This window comes from Brassica oleracea, chromosome C9 (assembly GCF_000695525.1).
Source record: "Brassica oleracea var. oleracea cultivar TO1000 chromosome C9, BOL, whole genome shotgun sequence".
Lineage (NCBI taxonomy): Eukaryota > Viridiplantae > Streptophyta > Magnoliopsida > Brassicales > Brassicaceae > Brassica > Brassica oleracea.
The window spans coordinates 40,991,726-41,016,368 of record NC_027756.1 but is presented as its reverse complement, the minus strand read 5'-3'; the positions used below and the strand labels follow the sequence as shown (position 1 = coordinate 41,016,368).

At 32.8% G+C, this 24,643-nt stretch overlaps 3 protein-coding genes across 3 annotated transcripts; all 3 read left to right on the top strand.

Annotated features, from left to right (window-relative positions):
• Positions 1-5,688: 5,688 nt before the first annotated feature.
• LOC106316598 lies at positions 5,689-6,204 on the top strand. The gene has a single exon (XM_013754486.1). The coding sequence runs from the start codon at positions 5,789-5,791 to the stop codon at positions 6,008-6,010; it is 222 nt and encodes a 73-aa protein (XP_013609940.1). The 5' UTR covers positions 5,689-5,788; the 3' UTR covers positions 6,011-6,204.
• Positions 6,205-17,254: 11,050 nt separating this feature from the next.
• On the top strand, positions 17,255-18,236 carry LOC106315960. The gene is made up of 2 exons (XM_013753813.1): positions 17,255-17,389; positions 17,557-18,236. The coding sequence occupies exon 2, from the start codon at positions 17,558-17,560 to the stop codon at positions 18,050-18,052; it is 495 nt and encodes a 164-aa protein (XP_013609267.1). The 5' UTR covers positions 17,255-17,389; position 17,557; the 3' UTR covers positions 18,053-18,236.
• Positions 18,237-21,896: 3,660 nt separating this feature from the next.
• LOC106313715 (VAN3-binding protein-like) lies at positions 21,897-24,643 on the top strand. Its single transcript, XM_013751611.1, has 8 exons — positions 21,897-22,254; positions 22,347-22,424; positions 23,239-23,307; positions 23,393-23,750; positions 23,839-24,009; positions 24,100-24,149; positions 24,229-24,277; positions 24,383-24,643. Exons 1-8 carry the CDS (start codon positions 22,033-22,035, stop codon positions 24,616-24,618), a joined length of 1,233 nt encoding a protein of 410 aa, XP_013607065.1. The 5' UTR covers positions 21,897-22,032; the 3' UTR covers positions 24,619-24,643.

The following is a 24,643-nucleotide window of genomic DNA, read 5'->3' as shown; positions in this document are numbered from 1 at the left end:
ACCGGAATAGTTTGATTTTGAAACAAACCATTTTAAATATATTTATAATTATTCAGATTATTGCACTTTCTTTTTCAGCGTCTGTTATTTACTGATATTGATCTACCAAAAACATAAAGTATTACGTGCAAAACTTACATTTTGAAGATGAATATCTATTCTTATCTTTTAAGGAGTTGAAACTAAAACAGTAGGATCCAGAACCAATTTTGTGAAAATGGTGAAAAGGACCGAAGCTGGAGAGGAGAAGAGGAAAGGGTTACAAGTAGTGATCGTGTGCACGTGAGGTTCATTCAATTTCAGTGTCCCACATCGCAGACCCTTCCCATCTGTCAATTCCACACGCATGCAAGAAGACTTATGTATGCGTTGCGTGTATGCATTACAATATTCATTACTGCAATCAAAATCAGAGTAACATCAGATCTGTCAATTTTACAAAGTCTCCCTAGTCTAGATTGTTTAGAAATAATGCAAAGCTAGTAGGCGGAGTAATCTGAATAGATAGGACGAGATATATCGAAATACTAATACACAAATGAGATGTCTATCATATGACACGATCGTGTTGGAACATGCCCATGGTTAGGGGGTAACCATGAGCCGGCGTTGACTACGAGCTAGTCAATCATGTGCTTGGGTCGACAATCTATTTAACAAATTAAGGGTCAGAATTTTGACAAAAACACTTGTGATTTTACTAGTTGTTGCATTTGTTACAGCATCTTTATCCGTGCAAAATGAAGGGTCTCTTAAGCAAAAAGTACCGGGGAGCCCACAAAATAACAAAAATTGTATGCCTACGAGCATGATTATCCGGGGTCCTTAGTGGGTTTCTTAGTGCGTGGACCCCCACAAAACCATTAAGTATCGGTTACAAAAACTACTAATTAAGAACCGATCTTAGTGAATTTGTTACACTGTTCGCGGGCCCCACTGACAAGTGGCAGCCCGCGATTGGTTTGCTTTTTAATTTTTTTTTTTTTTTTTTAAAAAAAAACTAAGATTAGGGATAATCATGGCCTAAGTCACCAAATAAGAGACGTTTTCGGTGGGTTTTTTCAACTGTTTGCGGACTCCACTGACACGTGGCAGTCCGCGATTGGTTTTTTAATTTTTTTTTAATCAGACAAAAACGAAAAGAAAAAAAATTCATTAAGGGTTTGTACGATAATGATGCTCTTAGAGCACCATTATAGCTAAAATTGGTTTGGGTTTCTAAATTTTTTTTTTTTTTTTTGTCTGATTAAGAAAAAGGAAAAAAAATCAACTGCGGACCGTTACGTGTCAGTGGGATTCGCAAACAGTACAAGAAACATGACAGAACCAATTCTTATATTGCGACTTCTGCGACCGGTTTTAGTGAAATCCGCGGGACCCACTCCTTAAACAAACTGGTTTGGGGACGGGGATGATCATGGCCTTAACACGTTTAAGGTCACCGATTCAATATTTTATTTTGGCATCCACCGATTCAATATTTATGATGGGATTTTGAACTTTTTTACAAAAACTAACAATTACCACCCAAAACATTTTTTTGTTTGGGGGCCCAAAAAGTTAAATCGGCTCTGGATCCTGAAATTTTCAAAGTTATAAATAATTTAATTGAAATTAATACAAATCCCCTATATATTAACCGAAGAACATTTGAAAAGATGTAATCTCAATTTTGTTATAATTAAAAAAGACCTCTTGTTTATGTGTCAATCAATTAGGTAGTTAAGTAATCCTACGTGTCACTCTCACATTGAAATTGAAAAACATGTTGGTCCAATTCGATTTTTATATCTCATTAGAAACATTTAATACAACATGATATTAACTAAAGCAAGGTGGCTATTTATTATATATTATTTTCTTAAATAAAACGTATGGAATTACATAATGTGATTAAAATATATATAATTAATGATTTTAAATAGTGAAAATTTGCTAATAATCTGTATGATTTTTTTTTGGTTTTGAATACCCTTCCCTTCTTGGTCAATATGTTATATTTTTATACTCTTTAGAAATTGATTTAATTTTTATATTGAATAGATTAATGGAATGCAGAAAGAAAATAAGTAGAAGTCAATCTACATCATATATATAACTACGGTAAGCCAGGGTAAGCCCGGGCTACGCCCGAGATTTTTGCTTAAATTTTAATATAATTTTATTTTAATAGGTGTTTATTTTAATATATATATATATATACTTCATATCGTTTAAATTTAATTATATATCATATACGATAGATAAGATTGATTGTTTTGATTTATTTATTCTAAAATGATTGCGAATAAACAAGAGCGATCATTTGATTTATATGTACAAGCCAATTTATTACATAATAGTAACTGATTTCTTAGTTATATTTAATATATAATTATTATTTTATTATTTCATATTATGCAGAAAAGTATAAAATAAGTATAAGATCTGCACAAGGTGCAGATCTTAACGTAAGTATGTATCTCTATAATAATTTTTAATCTTAAACATTTTCTAAATCTTAGGCCAAAATAAAAGAAAGAAATGAGAATAAACTCAAAAATCAACATTTATATCGAGAGATAACCAAAATGACACAAAAAGAAGAAAAATATCGAAGATAGATAGGATTGGCACGTGAACGTAAACTTCTCATAACCATAATTAACTTTTAGTTTGCTAAATCATGATATAAAACCGAGCTGATATAGTTTCATTGTAACCAAATAGTAGGCATGAGATTCTTCGACCTAAACGTTAGGTTTTTATGCGATAAATAATTCTTTGACCTAAAATATTTTTAAAAATGAGATCAGTTTATTAGTAAACAAATTATGTAATTAACAAAAAAAAGTTTTTAAAAAATTGTTTAAGGGTCAAATATATTAATTCGATCAATAATTTAAATTTTTTTTCCTTATGATATTTTTAAAATAATTTTTATATAAATTTACTATTCGCAAGGCGCATGTTTATCCTAGTTTGTTGTAATAGTTTGGAGGCTTTATGTTTATACAAATTAGTTCTTACAATCTTGAGGGTCGTACAATATTTCACTTGCACTTGCATGTGCACATGAACGATCATGCGCATGGTCCCAAGAAAACGGAGATGATTTGTATAGTGTGTGGGGTGGGGGGTGGGCTAGAGATATAGACGTAGACATAGCACACGTGTATGTACGCTCGCAAGATCGTAATCTCATATTATTATTATGAATGTGAGAGAGAAAGAGAGCGTGGAAACAACTCAGCCAAGAGAAAGACGTGATGTGTCTTTTTATATGTATAAGAGACATGCATGCATGGGCTTCACTTCACCCACCCTCCTCTCGTTTAAAACACGGCCGTATACGGCTGTTTTTGAATATTGTCGATATTAATAGAGTTATTAACACTCCAGGAAACTTTATAAACTAATTTGGGTGAACAAGATCAACACTACTCAGCGGATGCATAGAGAAAATAACATTAATTTAGCATTTCTACAGTGGCATTTACTTTAGATTATATTTAAGGTTTTGTGGAAGCATCTGACTAAGTTTAGTTGAGTAGATCCTAGAGCGGACGAATTATCTGCAAATTATACCACACATATTAAACATACAAACTCAACCCTTAATGACCAAATGGTCCACACATTTGCGCACAATAGAACAAAACTTAGGTTATAACAATATATATACACATGTATCCATATATCTAAAAAACCATTGCTCCACTACGCATGATTAAACAATGGCTTAGATGTCTACATGGCCCTTTTCTTTTTTTCCGTTTAAATCCTCTTTTTTTTTTTTTTTTTTTTTGGTCAAAAAAGTAGGCATGGCATCCGGATCTTCGGGTCGGGTATTGTCGGGTCCGGGTCTTTCGGGTCCTAGCAATTTAGACCCATATATGTACCTATAACTTTTCGGGTCGGTTCCGGGTCGGATCTTGTCGGGTCCGGGTCGGGTCTTGTCGGGTCCGGGTCGGTTCGGGTCCATAATTTCAATATCCGTAAAATACCCAAAATTTTCGGGTATATTTCGGATCCGGGTCGGTTCGGGTATTTAGGATCCGAAATAGACCCGAAATATCCGAACTGGACCTGAAAATTCTAAAAATACCCGAAGAACCGCAAAAATACCCAAAAATTTATCCAAAATCAGACCCGAAGATCTAAAACATACCCGAATTTTACCCGAATACCCAAATTATATTTTCTAAAAATCTAAAATTTCACCAAAAACCTACAATTATACCCGAAAATCTAAACCCGAAAATTAAAAAAAAAATCCAAAATACCAAAAATATACCCAATCACCCAAATATACCTAGTATATACAATTATTTGCGGGTACTTCGGGTACCCGAACGGCTCTCGGGTAGGACCCGGACCCGAACCGAGACCCGCGGGTCAAAAAAAAAAGATCCAATAGGTACTTAGCATGGACCCGGATCCGGATCTGAACCTGTATTTTTGGGTCGGTTCCGATTCAGGTCTTCGGGTCCAGGTAAAATTCCCGGGCTTACAAAAAAGCATAGCTCTTTTATTTCTTAATAAATGTGATTAAGCACCCTTCAAATTGCTGACAACATATTGCGAATGATCCATGAAGAATAGTGCAGCCACTTGTTGCAAAACTGTTCACATTCCAATGTTATATGGTCCCTCTCAATTTCGTTTATAATCATAATTAATATAAATAGCTTTCGGACACTGAAGAAAGAAGTCAAGTTTTGATTGGTTATGGGAATAAACCCATTTAATTGCAATCTTTTACAACGTTATCCGCTAGTCACTACTGACTACTACAGTCTCTACTATACATACAACAAATCAACAATACTATTTGAAGAGAAATCTACCCATCCAATTGTTTGTCGTTGAAATAATAATTATCAATAATGTGAGACGAATTTTATTAGTCTATTAGAATTATTTGTTGGTTGGGCTGTGGAGGTAAAGCTTATAACGTGGAGCGACTCATAGTCTTCCGAATTTGCTATCCACTTATGGATGTGTTTTGGTCAATACGGTTGCCTTGTTTGTCGTATATGTAGACCAATTAATTACCCATTAATTATTCCTTGTATTATTTGATCAGCCTAGCAACAACAATTTATACAATCAGCATTCACATGTTTCCAAGACACAACATCATGTAGCTACTACCATCACCATTGTCCATATATAATAAAACTTAATTCACATGCATACTTGAATATTCTTTTGAGAAAATATTTTAAAATTCAAATATGATCAACCAATGCCCTAGGTAGTTTTGTCTGAGTATATCATGGTGCGTTTGTTTCTATATTATTATTATTATTATTATTTTTGATAACCGAGTGTCCTGATCCTACCGTGGTGGTCCACACTAGAGACATGGGGGTCAGGACACTTACCCGAAGATGGGTCATGACCAGGCAACGGTCTTCGGACGCCAGAGCAAATCCACATGTAAATTTTCTGGTGGCCAGTGCGAGTCGAACCCGGAGCCGCACTTGCAGCCGCAGACCGTTTACCATCAGACTAACTCGTGGTGTTGTTTGTTTCTATATTATCCGCGTTACTAATATAAATCCATAACTAATGTCTCACACGTGTGCATACGAGGACTGATCGTATATCAAGCGTGAGAGAGTTGGTCATGTCTTTTTTCGTTGAGAAAAAAAAAATTTATTTTTCATCCAATTTATCTATAAAAGCACATCGTCTCATGTTGTTTTAATCCACAGATCATTTCTCTAACTATCTCTCTCTCTCTCTCTAGTTTTGTTGTGATACCGTATACGTACGAAGACGACCGTTCGTGTGCAAAAAGATGAGGTGTAGAGCGCTTCACGTTGGAAGAAGAAAGAGAGTGATGGTTAATGTGAGCGCGAGGAAGCATATGAGCCGTCTCCGTCGGATGGTTGCTCCAGAAACGAGTTTTTCTGATGAATTTGACGGTGACACACTTTATCGTCTCACGGCTGATCACATTTTGCTCCTCCAAGCAAGAGTCCAACTTCTTCGTCGTATTTCTTCTCTATATGGTCTATAGATCGAAGATCCATGGCCACATATATATGCGTGTGTCTAAAATAGTATAATTATGGAATAAACGTCTATTTTCTCTATTTATTTCTTCAATTAAACATCGTAGTAAGTCGTATATTATGATGCCGAAGCTATAATTTAATGTAATGATGATGTTGATTTATGTTTGTGTTTATTTGATTGTGAGCAATCTTTTTACATGCATGCAGCTTCGACAATATTTTATAGAACGCCGCTACACAATATATTTTATATTAATTCGCATTTGGTGTATATCCAAATTTGATTAAACGTCCGACTAATTAAAAGATGAGCATTTGGTAAATCGTTTCATACAAACTCTACACAAGCTAGTAAAACACTCGAACCGAAAGCCAAGTCGTTTACACATGACATGAATTTTGCGACACAACTCCTTTCTTCATATAGTTAATAATACATGGTTAATTACGAGGGTTGGTGGTTATAATCGAATTGACTGAAGGGTATGTAATCTGTGTATGACACATGGATGTATATGTGGTCCAATGGGTCAATCTTTTTTTGTCAACTTTGTAATATCGAAAGCCTGAATATTACAATAGCCAAGTAGTGTGCCAGGATATTACATAATCCTGATTTGTGATCCTCGCACAGTTTGCTAACTGATCAACATTACATGTAAGAGACATTTTTTTCTTGAACATGTAAGACCATTTCTGATGGTGCACAAATTTTTTCTCTATATTTCACTCTGAAATAGAGTAACTCTATTATAGAATTGGATTTTCTTCAATGGTCCACTCTATAACAGAGTTACTCTATAATAGAGTGGAATGTGTGCCGTTGGAGATGTCCTAAGAGACCTAGGAATATATCTAAATGGGTGAATCTTATTCCATCTTACTTATATATTTTTGATCAAAAATTTTGAAGGCATTTACCAACCAGTCTATAACACTAATAGCTAATTATATATCTATGCTAATAAAGTTGAAGAGAAAGACTCCACCATGCGCCACGTCATCCTTCATATCTCCATTTTGCGACAAGTGTTGAGCAGAAAGACAACTTCTGTTATTTTTTTCTTCCAATTAGCGGATCTTCTTCTTCTTTTCTCTAATTGGTGTTTCAAACTTACTGATAAGCTGAGTTTTATGATAATTTATTGGACATTTTTGTTTATTTATTGGCCCATGACTAACGCATGGAATCCATAAAAAATTTAGCTTTAAAAATGGTTACTCAAACCGATCATCCTTCATATAATAATATAATTTGTTTACGATATCCACACGCAAGCCCCATTGGTATAACTTATATCTATATATTTAAAATACACAACCTATACATTTCGTATTTCTATTTTCATTATCAAATCTTTAAAAAAAAATCCCCTCATTCTATTATACTAGAAAAACCTCATTATGAGAATAATGCAAATACAAAAGAACTAATATTATCCAGCTCTCATACAAATACACACTACACATCATTATACATGGTATTCGAAATAAGTAACAACTCAACGTAGACAAAACAACAAACTTATCACAAACCATTGACTCAAAATGTTAACGCCCTTGAATAAATGGACCTTTGAACTAAACGGTTGAAGAATTAAAGTAAAAAAACTTAGACTCACCACCTTCTATAAGACATATCTAAACAACTTATCCTCACACAAAATACTACACCATGAATAACAAGCCACTTCTATTTTATCAGTTCTCACACCAAACAGTCTACATGAGCAAATCCACGGCAAACACAACAAGTCTACATCCACATGCTCAATACACAACAATCCATCATTGATTTTCAGCTACCGTCTATCATTGACAATCAAGATAATTTAAAAGACTCAACAACTTAGTACATGGAATTCATGCTAACATACCATCACATTCACCACCCCGACTCAACCTTGCTTATTCAAGAGACTACTGGATACGTGATGAATAAACTACCAAACGGCTACAATACCATAACTAATGATCTCCAAGTTACTCTTACCATCTGGAACTACAACCAAAATGTGACTGCAAGACTTGACGTTGATCTTATCATCACAGATCTAGAGGAAACAAATAGGCCTCCAACTACAGAAGAAAAAAACGATATATGCACTATATGCTTTGGAAATTACAACTATAGAAACAAACTTTGTTCTCTTACTTTCGGTCATAATTTTTATTTGACATTCATTGATCAATGGCTTCGTACAAACAAAAACTACCCAATATGTAGGAAAAATAATCTATGATTCCACCCACAATATGATTAATAACATGGAATATCATGTTTTAATTTCCAATTTTATTTGTGTAGTATTTTCTACTTTAGTTTTTCATTTCCAGACAAAATAATCAATAATTTATCCTTATTAATAAATATTTTCCATCCACACCATTATTTTATATATAAAAATAAATAACATTAATAAAGACAAATAATACGTGATACACAAAAAATTTAAGTTTACTTTCTAAAATTAAACTACAAATGCCGAGACTATTTTATACAATTCACAGCTTTCTTACTATCTACCTATAATACTTAAACCATAAAACCATTAGCAACACCATGGATCCAGGCATTGCTTCATCATCTAACATATAACTCAAACTTTCAAAATACCATCCACTAATCAAGATATGCTACATCAAGAAAATTCAAATTACTGTCGTCCTGCGCGCAGCGCGGACAAACCACTAGTAGTCAAATAAATAAGACCTCAACACTACTCCATGCCACGGTCTTCATTTAATTGAAGATGTGGTATTTTGTTTTTTTATGAAGCATTTATCTATACTAATAAAGTTGGGTTTAGTCCCTCCTTATGCTGCCACATCATCAATATGCATAGGACGTTTTTCGCCACGTGTCAATTCATTAAATCTTCAAAGAAATCAATTTTTTTCCATTCTGAAAAACATCTCGAAACCCATTATGGGCTCTACAACACGAAGACTTCTGTTCGGACCTATATCATGTTGTTTTCCCAGGCCCAGGTTTTGTGTGTGTGAGCTTATGATCCCTTTTCCGCTTCCTGTAATCCAAAATTAGGGTTTCTGTAATCCAAAAGCTTACCATCCCTCTTCCACTTCCTCGGCCAAGTAACGCTCGGGAGTTATGTCATTCAATGAGGAAAACCTAAAAATCTCATGAACTTTTCTTCAGTGCTGCCTTTATTTGTTGTTCAGTAGATCTCTTCACCATCAATATATACTTTCGACGTGGCCTCCCCGTTTCCCATAGTTTCCGCCTATTACTTCTGGACTGAATCTCTCAGACAAGATCTTCAAAAATGGCAACTTCCAGCTACACCTTTCTGAGTTGAAGACACACCAGTGAAAAGATATTGTTCAGACGAGACTTCTCCGTTTTTGGGCGTCTCAGAATGTGAAGAGAGGAGGTTAATTGATGAGCGTGGATATGCTAATGCTTGATGCCAAGGTATTTTGTTTAACTGAGATCTTTTTTAATTAACTACATTATTATCGAAGTTGTGTTCAAGATGTTGTCTGGGTAACTTGCTTTCTTCTCTGGTGACAGTGGTTCAGGGCTTCAGGCATCGATAAATGTATACCGGTTGAACATCTTCTAACACTTATTGACTGAAGGGTCTGTTTATGAGCTGGGTGCTTTTGATGTAACAAGAAGCAACCAGGACGTCTTTATGGTGATATCCGAAACAGTTCAAACCATTCCCGATGGAGCACTTCAGATTTATCATGTTAAATTTAAATTCACACTTTTAATACTTCTCAATATATCATTTTGATATAATACTTACTAGCTTTGCGTATATTTCTACCACATATATTGTTGGGCAAGTAAAGGGGACTAGAACTTCATACAATAAAAGAGACTCAGAGTACAACGCATCATGATTACCATAAGCATCAAAAGGTATAAACTCATACAGTTTTTTTTTATTAAAGTTTAGCCAACTTTCTTTATCATGCAACTAGCTCCAATTCTTAAATATATAGTATGTCCATCTATACTGAAAAGTAATATTCTAGCTGTCTTCACTATTTCGTGATTTGGTATTACTATATACAAACTGCTTTTGGACCAAAGCAAATCAACATCATATCATATATCATATGTATGTTTTATGGATAAACGTGAAACCATCTCTAAATAAAACTCTTAGTCTTACGAATGCAGGTTCCAAATAATTAATGAGCATTATTTCTGTAAAACTCATATATTTGTATAGATTATACGTTCCTTTCTTAATAAATAATTTGAGCTGTCATCCTAAATTATAATTTGATCTTATCTTCACTGCTTCAAGCAAATGTAGAAAGCAACTAGGTCCATGTGTTGGCATGTATAAAAAAATTTGTAACTGTCGTTCAAGGAACTCAAATGTATGCGTAAGTGCGTTTGAAGGATTGGCAAAGCCCTTAATGAAATGAGAATTTCTGAGTAGAAGTATTGAACCGAAGGTGGTGGTTGCCACAAACTTCAACCCTAAATTGGGAGTAAGAAATTAACCACCATTTCTTAAGCATGATATATATGGTTTTAAAATGTTAATTGACTCAAGTTCTTTTTCAGGTCAGCTCTTCCTGAATGCAACCTCTGCAATCCATTTCTATTTTAATAATGAGAGTGGTGCATGTAAAAGTTATCTTGAAAGGTAATGAAACATAAGGAGAATACCTTAATAGTTCAAACCCACTGACTAAAAGCGGTTCTTATTTAGGACATGTGGCATTGGCAAAGGCTCGACCTCCGGCCCTACAAAATATGGGGGTGTTAAGAAGATTGAGTGAATGACAGTAGCAAAGCTTAATGACCATCATGAAATCTCCACCGCAGGTTTGCCGTTAAATCAAACATAATTTATTTTACTGCAACATATCTGACCCGTGTGTGCCTCTAATAAATCAAAATAAATTCAGTCAGAAGAATTTATTTGCACTGGCGTTGTAAGTTGAATCAACACATCAAATGGATGGTGCTACATTTCTTGTTCCAAGTGCTACCGAAAATTGCAGCGTGAGTTTACATCAGTCACATGGGCTTCCTGTAATGAGGTGAATGCTGTTGGAGTCATAAGGTAAGCCATCCTTAACGAGACCACCAATTAAAGTTCCATTTGTCAATTCTCATCCCGTATATGTTTCAAAGTAAGACACCATTCTGGGAAACTATGCTAGGTACCATGTGCAAATGACTGTTTGGTGCAACCGACACTAACACATTTGTAGCTTTTGACACTGAAATAACTAAACTGACCAATATCCGGCCTGCAGGCGTCTCCCACCAGCAGGTTCTTTTTTCTGCTGACTAGCACTTTCAGGTCCTTATTTTTTTAGGAAACATCTACTAATATTTTCACAGTCTTTCGCTTATGAAGGCTACAGGTCCACAAGACCCACAGGATTGGGACCTTCCACAATGCTTACAGGAGATTGTTGGGCGAACTTTAACATTCTATTTAAACCTATCTCACTTCAACTTCACTGCAAAATAACAGAATTTCACTCTTGCATTCTTGACAACAAGTCAACAATCAATGTCCTCCCTAGCATAATTTTAAGGTCCAGTTGGTCAATATAACCAGCACCAAATTATTAACAATTTAAAATAATTGGTTTAATTTTCATAGTCATTTGTACATTTAATGTTAAACTTAGATCAGTACATAAATTAATTAAAAAAATTCATAAAAAAATTCTTCACACTGAAGATATAATAATCTGCTATAAAAAACAAGAAAAAAATAAATGAGATAGATTCATATAGATTGTTTTGAATACTGATGCAAGGTCACGAATATATGTTCTCCCTCGGCCTTCGTATATTCATCATTCGAAATTAAATCAAATCAGTTAACTAATAATCTCAAAAGGTTCTACAATCAGGTGAACCCAAAAAGAACAGTTGAATATATAACATATTTTTTCCAGTAAGAACGATCGACCTATTATTATTCTTCACCACACCCCGGGCACCGAGGTTTCAAAGAAACAACTTGAGCACATTAGAGATTCTCAACACCTTCCCTTTCACAACTAACATATTGCAGCTCCTCTCTGTTAAATATTATCAGCCACTTTTGCTGTGTAGGAACACCAGCTATTCCTTGGCAAATGGCAACTGACTAAGAAGAAACCATCACAAACTGATGAACGTAACACAAAGTCTCTGGTGGGCTCAAATCGAGAGTTAGGGAACGCTCTTAGAGTAACAATAACCCAGGTTTACAATCCACTAATAACAGAACAATGTGACCAATAGGGGTGGGCGTTCGGGTGTCCGTTCGGGTTCGGATCGGGTATTTCGGATTTTCGGATATTTCGGTATAGAGGTGTAGAACCCGTTCGGGTATTTCTGTACTTCGGGTCGGGTTCAGATATTTTTTGTTCGGGTTCGGTTATTTCGGATCGGGTTCGGATATTTAGATTTGGAAATAACAAAATTAAATTTTCATTTCTCAAATTTCTTGTATTTAAAAATATAACTTTGACTTAACTAATTTTTTATTTTAATAGATTGAATAGTTAATAGATTTGGACATAACATTTTGAAACTACAAAGACATTAATTTGGTTATTGTTTTTAAATTTTGGATGTAACTTTTTGTTAATTTTTGAAATAAAAAATTTGACATGCATTTTAAATGGGTAACAAATTGTTTTCTCCGTAATTGTATGTATATCATATGAGTTTAAAATATGTGTAGTATCAATATAAATATTTTATATAAAATAAGAGATGTAAACTATAAATATAAAGTTAATTATACATATGTTCGGTTATTTTCGAATATCCATTCGGGTTCGGATATTATCCGTTCGGGTTCGGATATCCAATCTCTCATAATTTAATACCCGTTCGGATATTCTGCTACTTTGGTTCGGATTTCGGTTCGGGTTTTTCGGATCGGATTCGGATGCCACTTCGGATATCGGGTAAAGTGTCCACCCCTAATTACCAATATAGAGCTATCTTGCTACACAAGCAATCTCTATCACAACTTAATTGTTTTTCCTTAACACAAGTTCCATGAATAAAAAATTCTCAAAACTTCTTCAAAGTTTAAAACATCGGTCACGGTAGTAAAGAACACAAACTTACTCAAACATGTATGAATTACAAAAAAAAATTCAACAACAAGTTTTACAAAAAAAAAACAACGACCCATTAAAATAATTTTATATATAATATTTTTTCAAAAAAAAAAAAATTTCATATATAATAACAACAACATACCACATACACAAACCAGATACCAAACACTAACAATTCTCAAAACACGAAATTTTAACTTTATAACAAATTAGAATACGCACCAACGTAGGTAGCAAAAACATAACCTCCACTTCAAATAACACAACAAATCAACAACAGAATTTACAAGTTTGAGTATCACAAAGGTCAACAATCCGCGAAACACCACTAGTGTATATATATATAAGATACTCCAGAAATTAATTAAATGTGCTGCACGAGTGTCATATCCTAATTTTAAGCTTGGTTCGAAGTCTTCCTCTTATTATAAAAATATAAGTATGTTATTTTAATAGTAAATACAATTATTTTAAACTGAAAATAATATAGTACAAAATGACAAAATGACCAAAATGTTGCTTTTGTTGTTTGTGTTTAAAGTCAAAGATAGATTAATGATTAACTTTCCTTTCACATGCAATTGGTGTTATGATTAGAGGGGAAAACATTTTAAAATATAGAAAACATTGGGAAGGTATAGGTGTAAGTGTACGAATTTTGTTGGCTTCTATATATAAACCATAAGAATATCTCCGTTAATACATCATTTTGAAGAAAAAACATCAAAGATTAAGAGAAAACTTATTTCAATGATAAATTATTTTAAAGGAAAAATAAGAATATAAATAGTAACACATCAAATTTAAGAGAATGCTATTTACAATTTCATTTTGATATTAAACGTTTTAATTACAAATTGCTTTCTAGTTCCTTACCTAATTTTTTTATATCTAAAAATATTAAATATATGTGTTTTATACTTTAACAAAATTGTTAATACTTTCATAAATACAATTATAAACTCATATAAATCACTGTATATTTTATTAACAACTAAACTTATATAAATAATAGCGTTTTAGTTGAAATAAAATTATTATTGGATAAATTTTGTAAGTTTTTAAATAAAAAGCATTATTAAAATTTAGTAATATATATTGATAAATAATATATTTGGGAAAATGAGGCGAACCATTAAAATAAAACTTCAATTCATTTTGAATTTACATCATTTTTAAGGAATGAGGATAACCATTGAAAATGAAATAGTTTAATTTTTCCCTCTTGTTTTTGTGTGTTTTTTTCATGTGAGGAGGAAACATTTTGACTCTCTAAATATCCCAACATTTTACTTTCCACTGTCCAACATCTGTTAACCTTTTCTACATTTCAAATATCTTAATTTCCAAAAAAAATCCTATTTTTCTTGATTACGATGGAGAGAGGGATGAATACATTTTTGAATCTAATTCGCAATATAAAAATATATGCATGGGTTTTGTTTTGATAATTAATCACTAATTCTAATTTATTTTTGTTATTAATCAGAAATATTCTCAAAATTAAAATATTTGACGCTGTTCATTTTGACCTAATATTTTCCTATTCAACAATCAAACAAAAATATATACAATCAATTTGAGTAATGCACACCAATATCTCATTTTATTTTAGGTACTATTGAAAAAGAGTAAACATAGAAAGGAGGAAGCAGTGGGCTGACTGGTGAGAAGGAAGTAGGCTTCTAAAGAGCATTACGGGCCCATGCACGTGTCTATGGGAGCTTGTTTTATGCTGCTTCGTCGGCCGGCGCGTGTTACATAATTCCTAAATCATGGTCAGAGCATCTCCAACTTATTACACTATTTTAGTATCAAAATCATACTATTTTAGTGTAATTTTAACTCTAAATCTTTTTTATGTCTCCAACCACAACACCAAATGTTACACTAAAAAGAAATATTTTTCATTATTTTACTATTATCAAATTCTTTTATTTTTAATAATTTTGATAAATATTAATAGTTTTATGACTAAAATATATTAACTAATATTAAAATTGTAACTAAAATAATAATTATATATAAATGTATTTACATTATATAATAACATTATTATTAATACATACTGTTATATTAATTAATTAAACACACAAAAAAGTTAAATTATAACGATCTAAATATTATAATATTCCAACTACAAATGTTTGAATTAAACTTTGTTATGTATTTAAAAATTAATTTTATATTTGTTTTATAAACCCTAATATTTTATAACATTTAAAATATAACAAAACAATGGTGATATAACTAAAAATATTCATTCAATTGTAAACTAATCATACAAATCAAATATAATTAAACAATACATAAATAAACAGTTTTAACAAAAAAATCAAAAAAAAAAAAAACTTTTGCCGTCTGCTACAGTGTTGCACCAAATATGGTGTGACACTGTAGTAAAAAGGAAAATGGCACTAAAATTCAGTTTGATATACCGTTATGTTGGAGAGAGGAAACATCAAATCAACCTACTATTTTGTTGTTTTACCGAGTGGTTGGACTTGGCTTTAGAAAACTACCTGCCTAGTAATTTTCATCTATTTTTTTTTTTTAAAAACGAAAAGGTTAAGCCTGGATCTATTAAAGACACAGACTTAATCCCGGGTGGAGGTATAGTCTACAGATAGATTTTCTCTTGGGCATTCAAATGAGCCGAAAGCAATAGCTCATATCCGTGTGGCCAGCAGGATTCGAACCAGGATTTGCCGTATTAGGTATATTTCCTCAAGTGCCACTGGACTACCGCCACCGATTGGATCTATTTACGAAGAAAATGATCGTATAGTCTGTAAATAGTATTTACTAGGTTAATTACAATCTCGCATCATAAATTTACACACGGCGTAAAAAAGATGATCTACACAGTTTTTAATATATGAAAAAAATATCTAAAATAAAAAGCAATGTGCTAAGAACGATTGGTTTACCACTTGCCACAATCCAATTATTCATCTGATAACTTTTCGGACACATCTAGCTTCAAATTCAAAGTCTAAAGAATCTCAAATGCAATATAAACCGGTTAATAACGGCTTAACAGAATATCCAAAACATGAAAATTATTTTTTAAACTGTATATTAAACACATGAATGATTATTAATCAAGCCATATATTTTTAATGAGCTGAGATTGCGCCAAATGGAAGTCACATGTTTTTTCACAGAAAAATAAAACTGTACATAATCCAGTTATTATGTACTACTATTATTATACCTTCTAATGTAATAAGACATCATTTTGAGAAAAGTTGGTTGTCATTCATCTTTTAAAGTTTATGTATTTTTTGCTTAATTTAATTGTGACTAGAAAAATAATTTAAATGAGAATTCGGCTTAGAAATATTAATTTTAAATAGAATTTTGATTTTTTAAATTAGGTAACGTGATAACTCGCTCCCATACCAAGACGTCGCATTTTTGGCACCTATTTTCTCTCCATGTCCTTTCTCTACTAATAACAATCATCGATTTGAAACTTAATTTTAAACAATATTATTAAAACAAACAAGTGGATACGTGCATTGGTAAAAATCAAGATATTATTCACACACCATACAGAAAGAAATGATCCAAGTATGAAGTCAACCCAATTGAATATAAATAGACGTCCATCGAAGCCATGTGCAGACTAATGACACGTATTTAAGTTGGATCAACTTTTTTCCTGATAGTAGGTCCATTGCATGAAAAGTCTTGAGAGTTCACCATATTTCCCGGGCTCATGCTCATTCGTGAAAAGCATGGGATTCAAACTCGTGGTAAATATCTTAAATAATTTAACGTTAGAATGATATACTGTTATCCAAAGATATCGTCAAGTCACCAACACTTCTGTTGTAATCATGGTCCGTTCTCAAAGCTGGTAGAAATATCAAAACATACAACTTTGAAAGTCCATGTGATATAACCATATGTTGGACTAAACTACCGTTTTATGGCCATGGGTTTGTGAATAGAGTGTACATATAAGATATGGAAAATGGTTATGAGTCTAAAAAGGGACCAAAATAATTGAAGCTTAAATGATGGTGAGTATAAATGAAATTTAGGGTTGGAGAGAAAGTGGGGTATATTAAGCCATGTGCGTCCATGTGGTATGTCTTTCTCTCTTAGGCCCACTCTTTACTTCTCTTCTTTTTTCCTTTGATCTATTAAATGTTTCCACACTCTCATTTCCTCTATTAATTCTCCACTTCATCAATCTAATCTGTCTCCCTCTCTCTCTCTCATTCCTTCCTAGCTAGGGTTTCAGCTTCAGACACAGTCGAGCTACTTGGATATTCAAAAACAGAAACAAGCGTAAGGTAAGTATTTATTGCTTACATTAAGGTATGACCGGTCATAATCAAAAGTATGTCAAATAAAATATTCCGACGAAGCTAGGTGCAGTATATAGGATAAATACTTTAATATGCTGATGAATTCATTATTACACAATATAGCATCCATTAATTTTGTTTAAATATATTAGGATGAACACGTATAACATGGTAAAGCAAGAATTTATCAAGAAATGGATAACGACTCTCCACATGTTAGATTCTTCCGTTGAACACCCCATGAACGTAACCGAGAGGAAAAACGCGATAAGACTATCATCGGACATAGCGATGGCAGCCACAAGAAGCGGCGCAACCATATGGAGCCGTGCTCTCATCTCTAGGACCAGAAAGTACACGACAACCTGCAAACCCGTGGCTCATAGAATACTCAAGAAAGCTCGGAACCGGATAAAGAATCGTTGTACTACTATTACACGAAATGGAATTTTTGGGGCGAAAATGAGAGTGAGAAAACGTACGGAATTGCTCAAGAGTCTAGTACCAGGAGGCGAGTTGATATACGACAAAGACTACTTGATAAGAGAGACACTTGATTACATTGTTTACCTCCAAGCACAAGTGGACGTAATGCGAACCGTTGCAGCCATCGATTCAGTCACCAGAGACTTATCGAAAAACACGTAATTGTGTTTATGTGCATGCATTTCGCACACTTGTAGTTATGAAGTAGCTAATGATTAAGATGTAAGTCCATGTACATAAATAGGATAACACTATCTACAGCTTCCGAAGTGTACTTGTTTAAATTTATGGCTAATCTCAAAAATATTTTGAAGGCCCTTGAATCCTGTAGAATCATTTTACAAGATATGGTAAACCAATAGTACTAACGGATATTGTTTAGGTCATATAATTAAACTTACCGATCCGAAAATTCTACATCTAACATCTCGTTTAAATATTCGTTTTTTTTTAACAAACCAGACTTCGTACATATAATTTGTATGAAAAGTCTCGTACATATATGTATTCATCACAATTAATTTTTGTAAATATATAAACTTCTAGACTGGGCATTAATTATCAAATGAATATAATCCATACATTATAAATTATATATTAATTGAGTTATGTATGCATATATATAGAATTATTTATTTCACAATATGTAATAGATTGGTGGGGATGACCTCCCGAACAATTAATAAGATATCAATCTAGAAAACTAGAATCCTAATATTGTGTTAGGACTTGCAAACAAAGGGACGGTTCCAAGTAAACAATACTTTTGAGGCGTAGACCTGCCAAACAAAATTGGTCTCGGCCATGATCTATTGAAACGTTGGTCGTTACCAGAAACCAGATGTTTGCAAACTTTTCCATTAACATACTGTAGCAGTTAAAAATGGTTTAATGTCATTACAACACTTGATAATTATGTTATCTTAAACTATGAAGAATACTACCAATGATTTTACAACCGAATATTTTACCTATTTTACGAAGATTCACGTACATGAACTGTTTTATGAGCACAATGTTTGACGACACTTCTTCTTCAAGATCATTTGTATTCTAATTTGCATAATTTTGTCTTTTCTGTAACTCGAAAGTCAGTAAAAACACTAATGAATGTAACTCGAAACTCAGTAAAAACACTAATGAACATTTAATGGAACCACTGAAGTTGGTTTATTTAATATATACACTCACTTTAATAATTAGGCTTATAATGGGCCTAATGAATGGGTTATGTTCGGCCTATTATGGTTGCTGTTTTCCTTATACAACTCAAAATGACATTAGAACGGGTCTAATGTGAAGCCCAATCGATTAAGATGTAACAAATTTATTGGTCTATCCATTTCGATCATACTCGATATAAAGAAACTAGCATTGAGATTTGGAGTTATGATTATAGTTGGTACACAAATTCTGTTCAGGTTGGCACAAGTGTACTCGAGTGGTTTTGTATCGGCCAGTTAGATTCATTGACCCTAAATAAATTTGCTTTAGAGTAAGTTGACGACATCTTGATATGCTTAATTTGTCACTAATTGGTTAACCTGTCAATATGATTTCTATTTTCACAAAAAAAGTCAATATGATTTCTATAATACATACTCTCTTTCCGTCGGTACACACATACAAATCTCTTGGCAGTTTGCATTTAAAGTAAGACTCACATGCTCAAATGATAACCTCTTTAATTAAACCCACCTTTGATTTGATCAACACGCGATTTTGATTATTAATTACTAAACCTTTACTGAATACTGGCGCGGAGTTAAAGTATATAAAAAATAATCATATGTAATTTATATTTTAGTTCATTATATTTCAATTATACAATTTTGTTACGTTTTATTTGATTTGAGTAGTAAATTTTGTATACAGTCACTCGTGGGGCCTTAGATATGATTAAAAATAGTTAGGTACAGTAGTAATTAATAAATTTCTATAAATTAATAATCTCTATAAATTAATACTCGATAAATTAATAATCTCTATAAATTAATAAATTTCGTCGGTCCTAATTTGGACCGGTTCAAAATTTGACATAATTCGATAAAATAAGAAGATAATATTTAAAAAAAAAAAATATCTATCTAAATATATGGTCCCATTAAAATTATAAATTAATAATTTATATGTATACATATTTTATATAATTATGAACCTGTTATTATATTGTTTGTTTTATATTCACAATATAATTATATTTATATTATCTTAACGCTTTATATATTTTTGATAGATTTAGTAATATTATATCTAAAACCAAAATTTAGTTCTATGTAATATTTATTATATAGACCAAATAATATAATAAAATTAATATAAATGTCAAATTTAAAAAATAACATAATGTCTATACATTAAAATCAAATATTTTTCTTGTCTAATAAATATATTTTGAAATAAGAAATCTAAATAAGAAAACTTTTGTAAATTAATATTTTTATAAATTAATAAAATTTTAACGTCCCGACGTTATTAATTTTAAATTTCAAAGATTAGTGTTTAAAGATACTAGTCTTTGATTAAAAAAAGTATCGACATATTGTCCCTTTTCCTTGTTTGTTAAAGCTAAGAGCCTAAGACCCATTGCATGCTTATGTATGATTAGTCCCTCTTATCTATCTATAGAATGTCGTTTCCTTATTAATAATTATGATTTTCAATTAGATATATGATCATCATTATACTTCTTTTTTTCTTCATCCAGGAAGTTTTATTATCCATCTCTCCTTAGATCCTAAGTATTCTCGGCCAGAGCCGGCCTTGAAAACCAATGTCCCAATTTTAACTTGTTTAAATCACTTACCTTTCAGTATATGAGCTTTATTCTTCTACTTTCAAATCAATAGTGTATACTAACTATAGCCTATTTCTGTGTTTTCCAAAATATGTTTAATTTAGATTATTTTTTGGCTCATCTAGCGATTTCATTGGAATTGAACATGAATGATTATAAAACTGGAGGAAATAGGTAAATTCCCATAAACTAAGCTAGCAGAATACAATAATTTTTCAGAGACAAAACTCTAAACTAGTAAAGCAGACAAAATTACAAAGACAATCTGATAAAACACAAAGCCATAAAAGTTTATGACTACTTATTTTCAAAATTTTACATCAAATAAATATTCTGGGATTCAACTCCAGCTATAGATCACTTATGAAAGCGTGACAAGCGGCGAAGAGGTCTAGATATTATATATAAATATATCATTGTTGTTATGTGATTAGCTTGAACCTATGGTTTCAATATAAAGATATATGAAAAGAGATGCAAGAGGGTCCAATCCAGTGTTGTCAATAATTTTGGTTCCATAATGGTTCGCAAGTTAGCATCTAATGTATATTCATTTCCTCTACGTTAAATTCAATTAGGTAAAATGGTTAACGTAACTGACACCACATCAAATCTTTATTCCTTTTCAATAAATACACAAAGTATTTTCAAGTAAGCATAGAATATATCATGAATAATGACGTAGTTAGACTTGTCATCTTATATATATATATATACATGGTTAACTTCGATTCATATATAACCTGAATAAAAGCAATTGTATATCCAGGTTATCCATGTTTTATTTGATCAGCTACTATTTATTTTTGATCGGAAACCAACTTCTTAAAACTAAGCGATATTAGGATTTCATGCTTTGACACGAAATAATGGAATATTCTAATCCATTTTAGTTTTGCTAGTACTAAAAGTAAATTAGTTGAATAAAGCTCAATTTTGCATAAATTTGCTATCAACATTTTTTCGTGTAGAATAGAATGGCTTAACACTATTATGCTTATTAATCAAACAAAAATTAGTACTAGATAAAACGACATTATTACAGTTATCTAATTCCCATTTTGACAGAAAGTTGAGACTACCCCTCCATATCCTTTGTGATATAAAGAAAGAAAATATGTTTCAATAATAATCACTTTGATCAGGGCCCAAATCATTCCCACCCATGGAAATGATGTTCATCATCAAACTTTTTTTTAATAAAAAAGAATACTCATAATAAGGCAGACCCACATCAAACAAAAAAAATAAACTAACTAATAATTTCCTTCTTTCATAGCAATAACATAAATATTTGATCAATCAACATTCTGAAAGTCACAATCTTTGAACTAAAATAAACACTATGGAACTAGCATTAACATCAACAGATCATCATGTTCAGTTGAGCAATAATCCATCGCCTTCTGAGGCACATCCAGACAGTATGGACTTTCTATCTCGAGAATGGTGTAATTTTGCGGTTCAATCGCTTCAGCCTGACCATATCATCTACGACCGTTCCATTGTCCCCGTAGAGACATCGATCGCCAAGTTTCAAGGCGACTCAAGTCCTGTTTCTTATTCTGTAAGTAACCAGATATCGTTTTGTTTATACGTGATTCTTTCTTCAAGTTGTTTTGGTTAGTGTTTAATTAATGAAGAAGATTGTGAAAGTAGAAGATGGATAAGAGTCTGAAGATGGACGATCCAGATATTAAGCCCTCGATGCCTTCATGGAAAACAAATGATGTCAAGGTAAACATATTATGTTGGAACTTATAATTTCCTTTCTAGAAAATTCATATAACAATAGGAAAATTATTACAGGACACTCCAATTTCTCAACATATCATTTATTTTTAAAAATGTTTACAGTTTCTGTTTAGTGTTATTTGGACTGATCAGTGACGACTATTTGGTTGGAAACATATAGAAACTGAACAAATTTGTATGATAAAACCCCTGATCGAAAACGCGGCCGCTTAGCCGTCTAGGCGCTGTTCGGAGGTTGACCGCGGCGATTATGCCCAAATCGGTGTAGCCAGGCGTTGATCCGCGTTGACCGCGTAAGACCGCCTAATTTCCGCGTTGACCGCCTAAGTTTTTTTTTTCGGTCCGTGTAAGTAAAAACACGGTTGATTATTTTTTACTCATTATTGATAGATTTTGTGTAATTATTTATTACTAAATAATTACAAATAGCTTCAAACCCAAAACAAACACATACATACTACAATTAGGGATTTTTTTCGTACCAAACCCACAATTTACGAATCAAAAAGAGACTGTTTAAAATTATATATAAAAAATTATATAATTATGTCTAAAAACTTGTATCATGTTTAAAATTAGTTAAATATATTATAAATATATTAAATTGTATTTAAAACTAGGCTCCGCATAATCTCCGAGTACTCCCCGATTTTTTGGTAACTAGCTAGGCTCGGGTAACCCGACTAGCGCCTAGCGTAGTTCCGAACAGGGGATAAAACTGACATAAAGGATTAACAGAAATAAACTTCAAAGATTATGTTATATTGGCAATATTTCTGTTGAATGATGTGAACAGTCATGGATATGGATGCAACAAGCAATGCACCCGGAACTGAGCTACGAAGGCTTCTTCCGCAAGAAACTTGTAAAACCCTATTTAACTATTTCATTTAATTTGATTTTTAAATAAACATATCGTTTCTCTAAATCAAACAATTACGGAACTGTAGAAACTTCCATGGAAGATTACGCCGTCGATAAAGAAATGGTGGAAAGAGATTAAAGCGAAACGAAAGGAAGAAGTGAGGCTACAGAGAGCTGAAGTCCACGCCGCCGTTTCGTTAGCCGGTCTGGCCGCCGCTCTTGCCGCCGTAGCTTCCGAGAACGCTGAAAAGGACGGTGGTAATAATCGACCAAACACGAAAGAGACAGCCGTGGCGTCTGCGGCCGCTGTAGTGGCAGCGCAGTGTGCTCAGATGGCAGAGACAATGGGAGCAAACAGAGACCAGCTCAGTACAGTGATTGGTTCGGCCATGACTGGGACAAGTGTCAGTGAGATACTCGCTCTCACTGCCTCAGCTACAACTTGTAAGAAGAAGGTTTAGGGTTTTGTAATATGTGTTTCTAGAAGGATGTTCTGTTTCTTAGTCATTGTTTTTTATTTTTGGTAAATAAGCTTTGAAAGGTGCTGGGACGCTAAAAGCAAGAAGAAGTTGCAATATCAATAGATTGAACGGCTCTGCGCCTGTGTTACCTATTGAAGAATCTTCTGAGTTGCCTCCTGAATTTGAGAAGAACAGATACCTTCTTTCTCAAGGAACCGATCTCTTTGTTGAGACACCATATGGTACAAAAATCCTTTATCTTTGATAGTTTACTCTTCTGTTTGATGGAGAAACTAAATAGATATGGCTATGTTTGGATTGGATTGGAGCAGGGGATTTCAAGGCTAGGACAGTGTCTATAGTCTTAAACAAGGAAGGGAAGGTCTGAATTTTGCTCTAATACTCATATCTATTAACCAATAATGGTCAATAATCAATGATATTGGGTTTGTTTTCCACAGGTGATTCTTAAAATGAAGAAACATAACTTACTCAGGACTAAGAAAGAATGTAATGACCTAGCTTCTTAATCCCTTGTGTTTTAACCTAACTTAATCTTCAGGCTAAGGTTTCAAAACATTGAGTTTTTTTTTTTTTTGTGTGTGTGCTAATTAGGTGTTGTGACGAATGTTCATGTGGAACTTTATAAAGACTCGGAGAGCGAAAACAACAACATAGAAGACACTTGTTATCTCATTGTCCTGAAGACAAACAGAGGAGCTATGAAACTAGACATGGCTGATGATTACAGTCGTTACAAGACATGGATCACAACGATCCAACGCATGCTCGCTCTCTCCTCTTCTTCCTTCCGTTCAAAATACGATCTCACTTTCTACAACAAAAACTAAATATTTTTTTACACTTGTTCTTCAA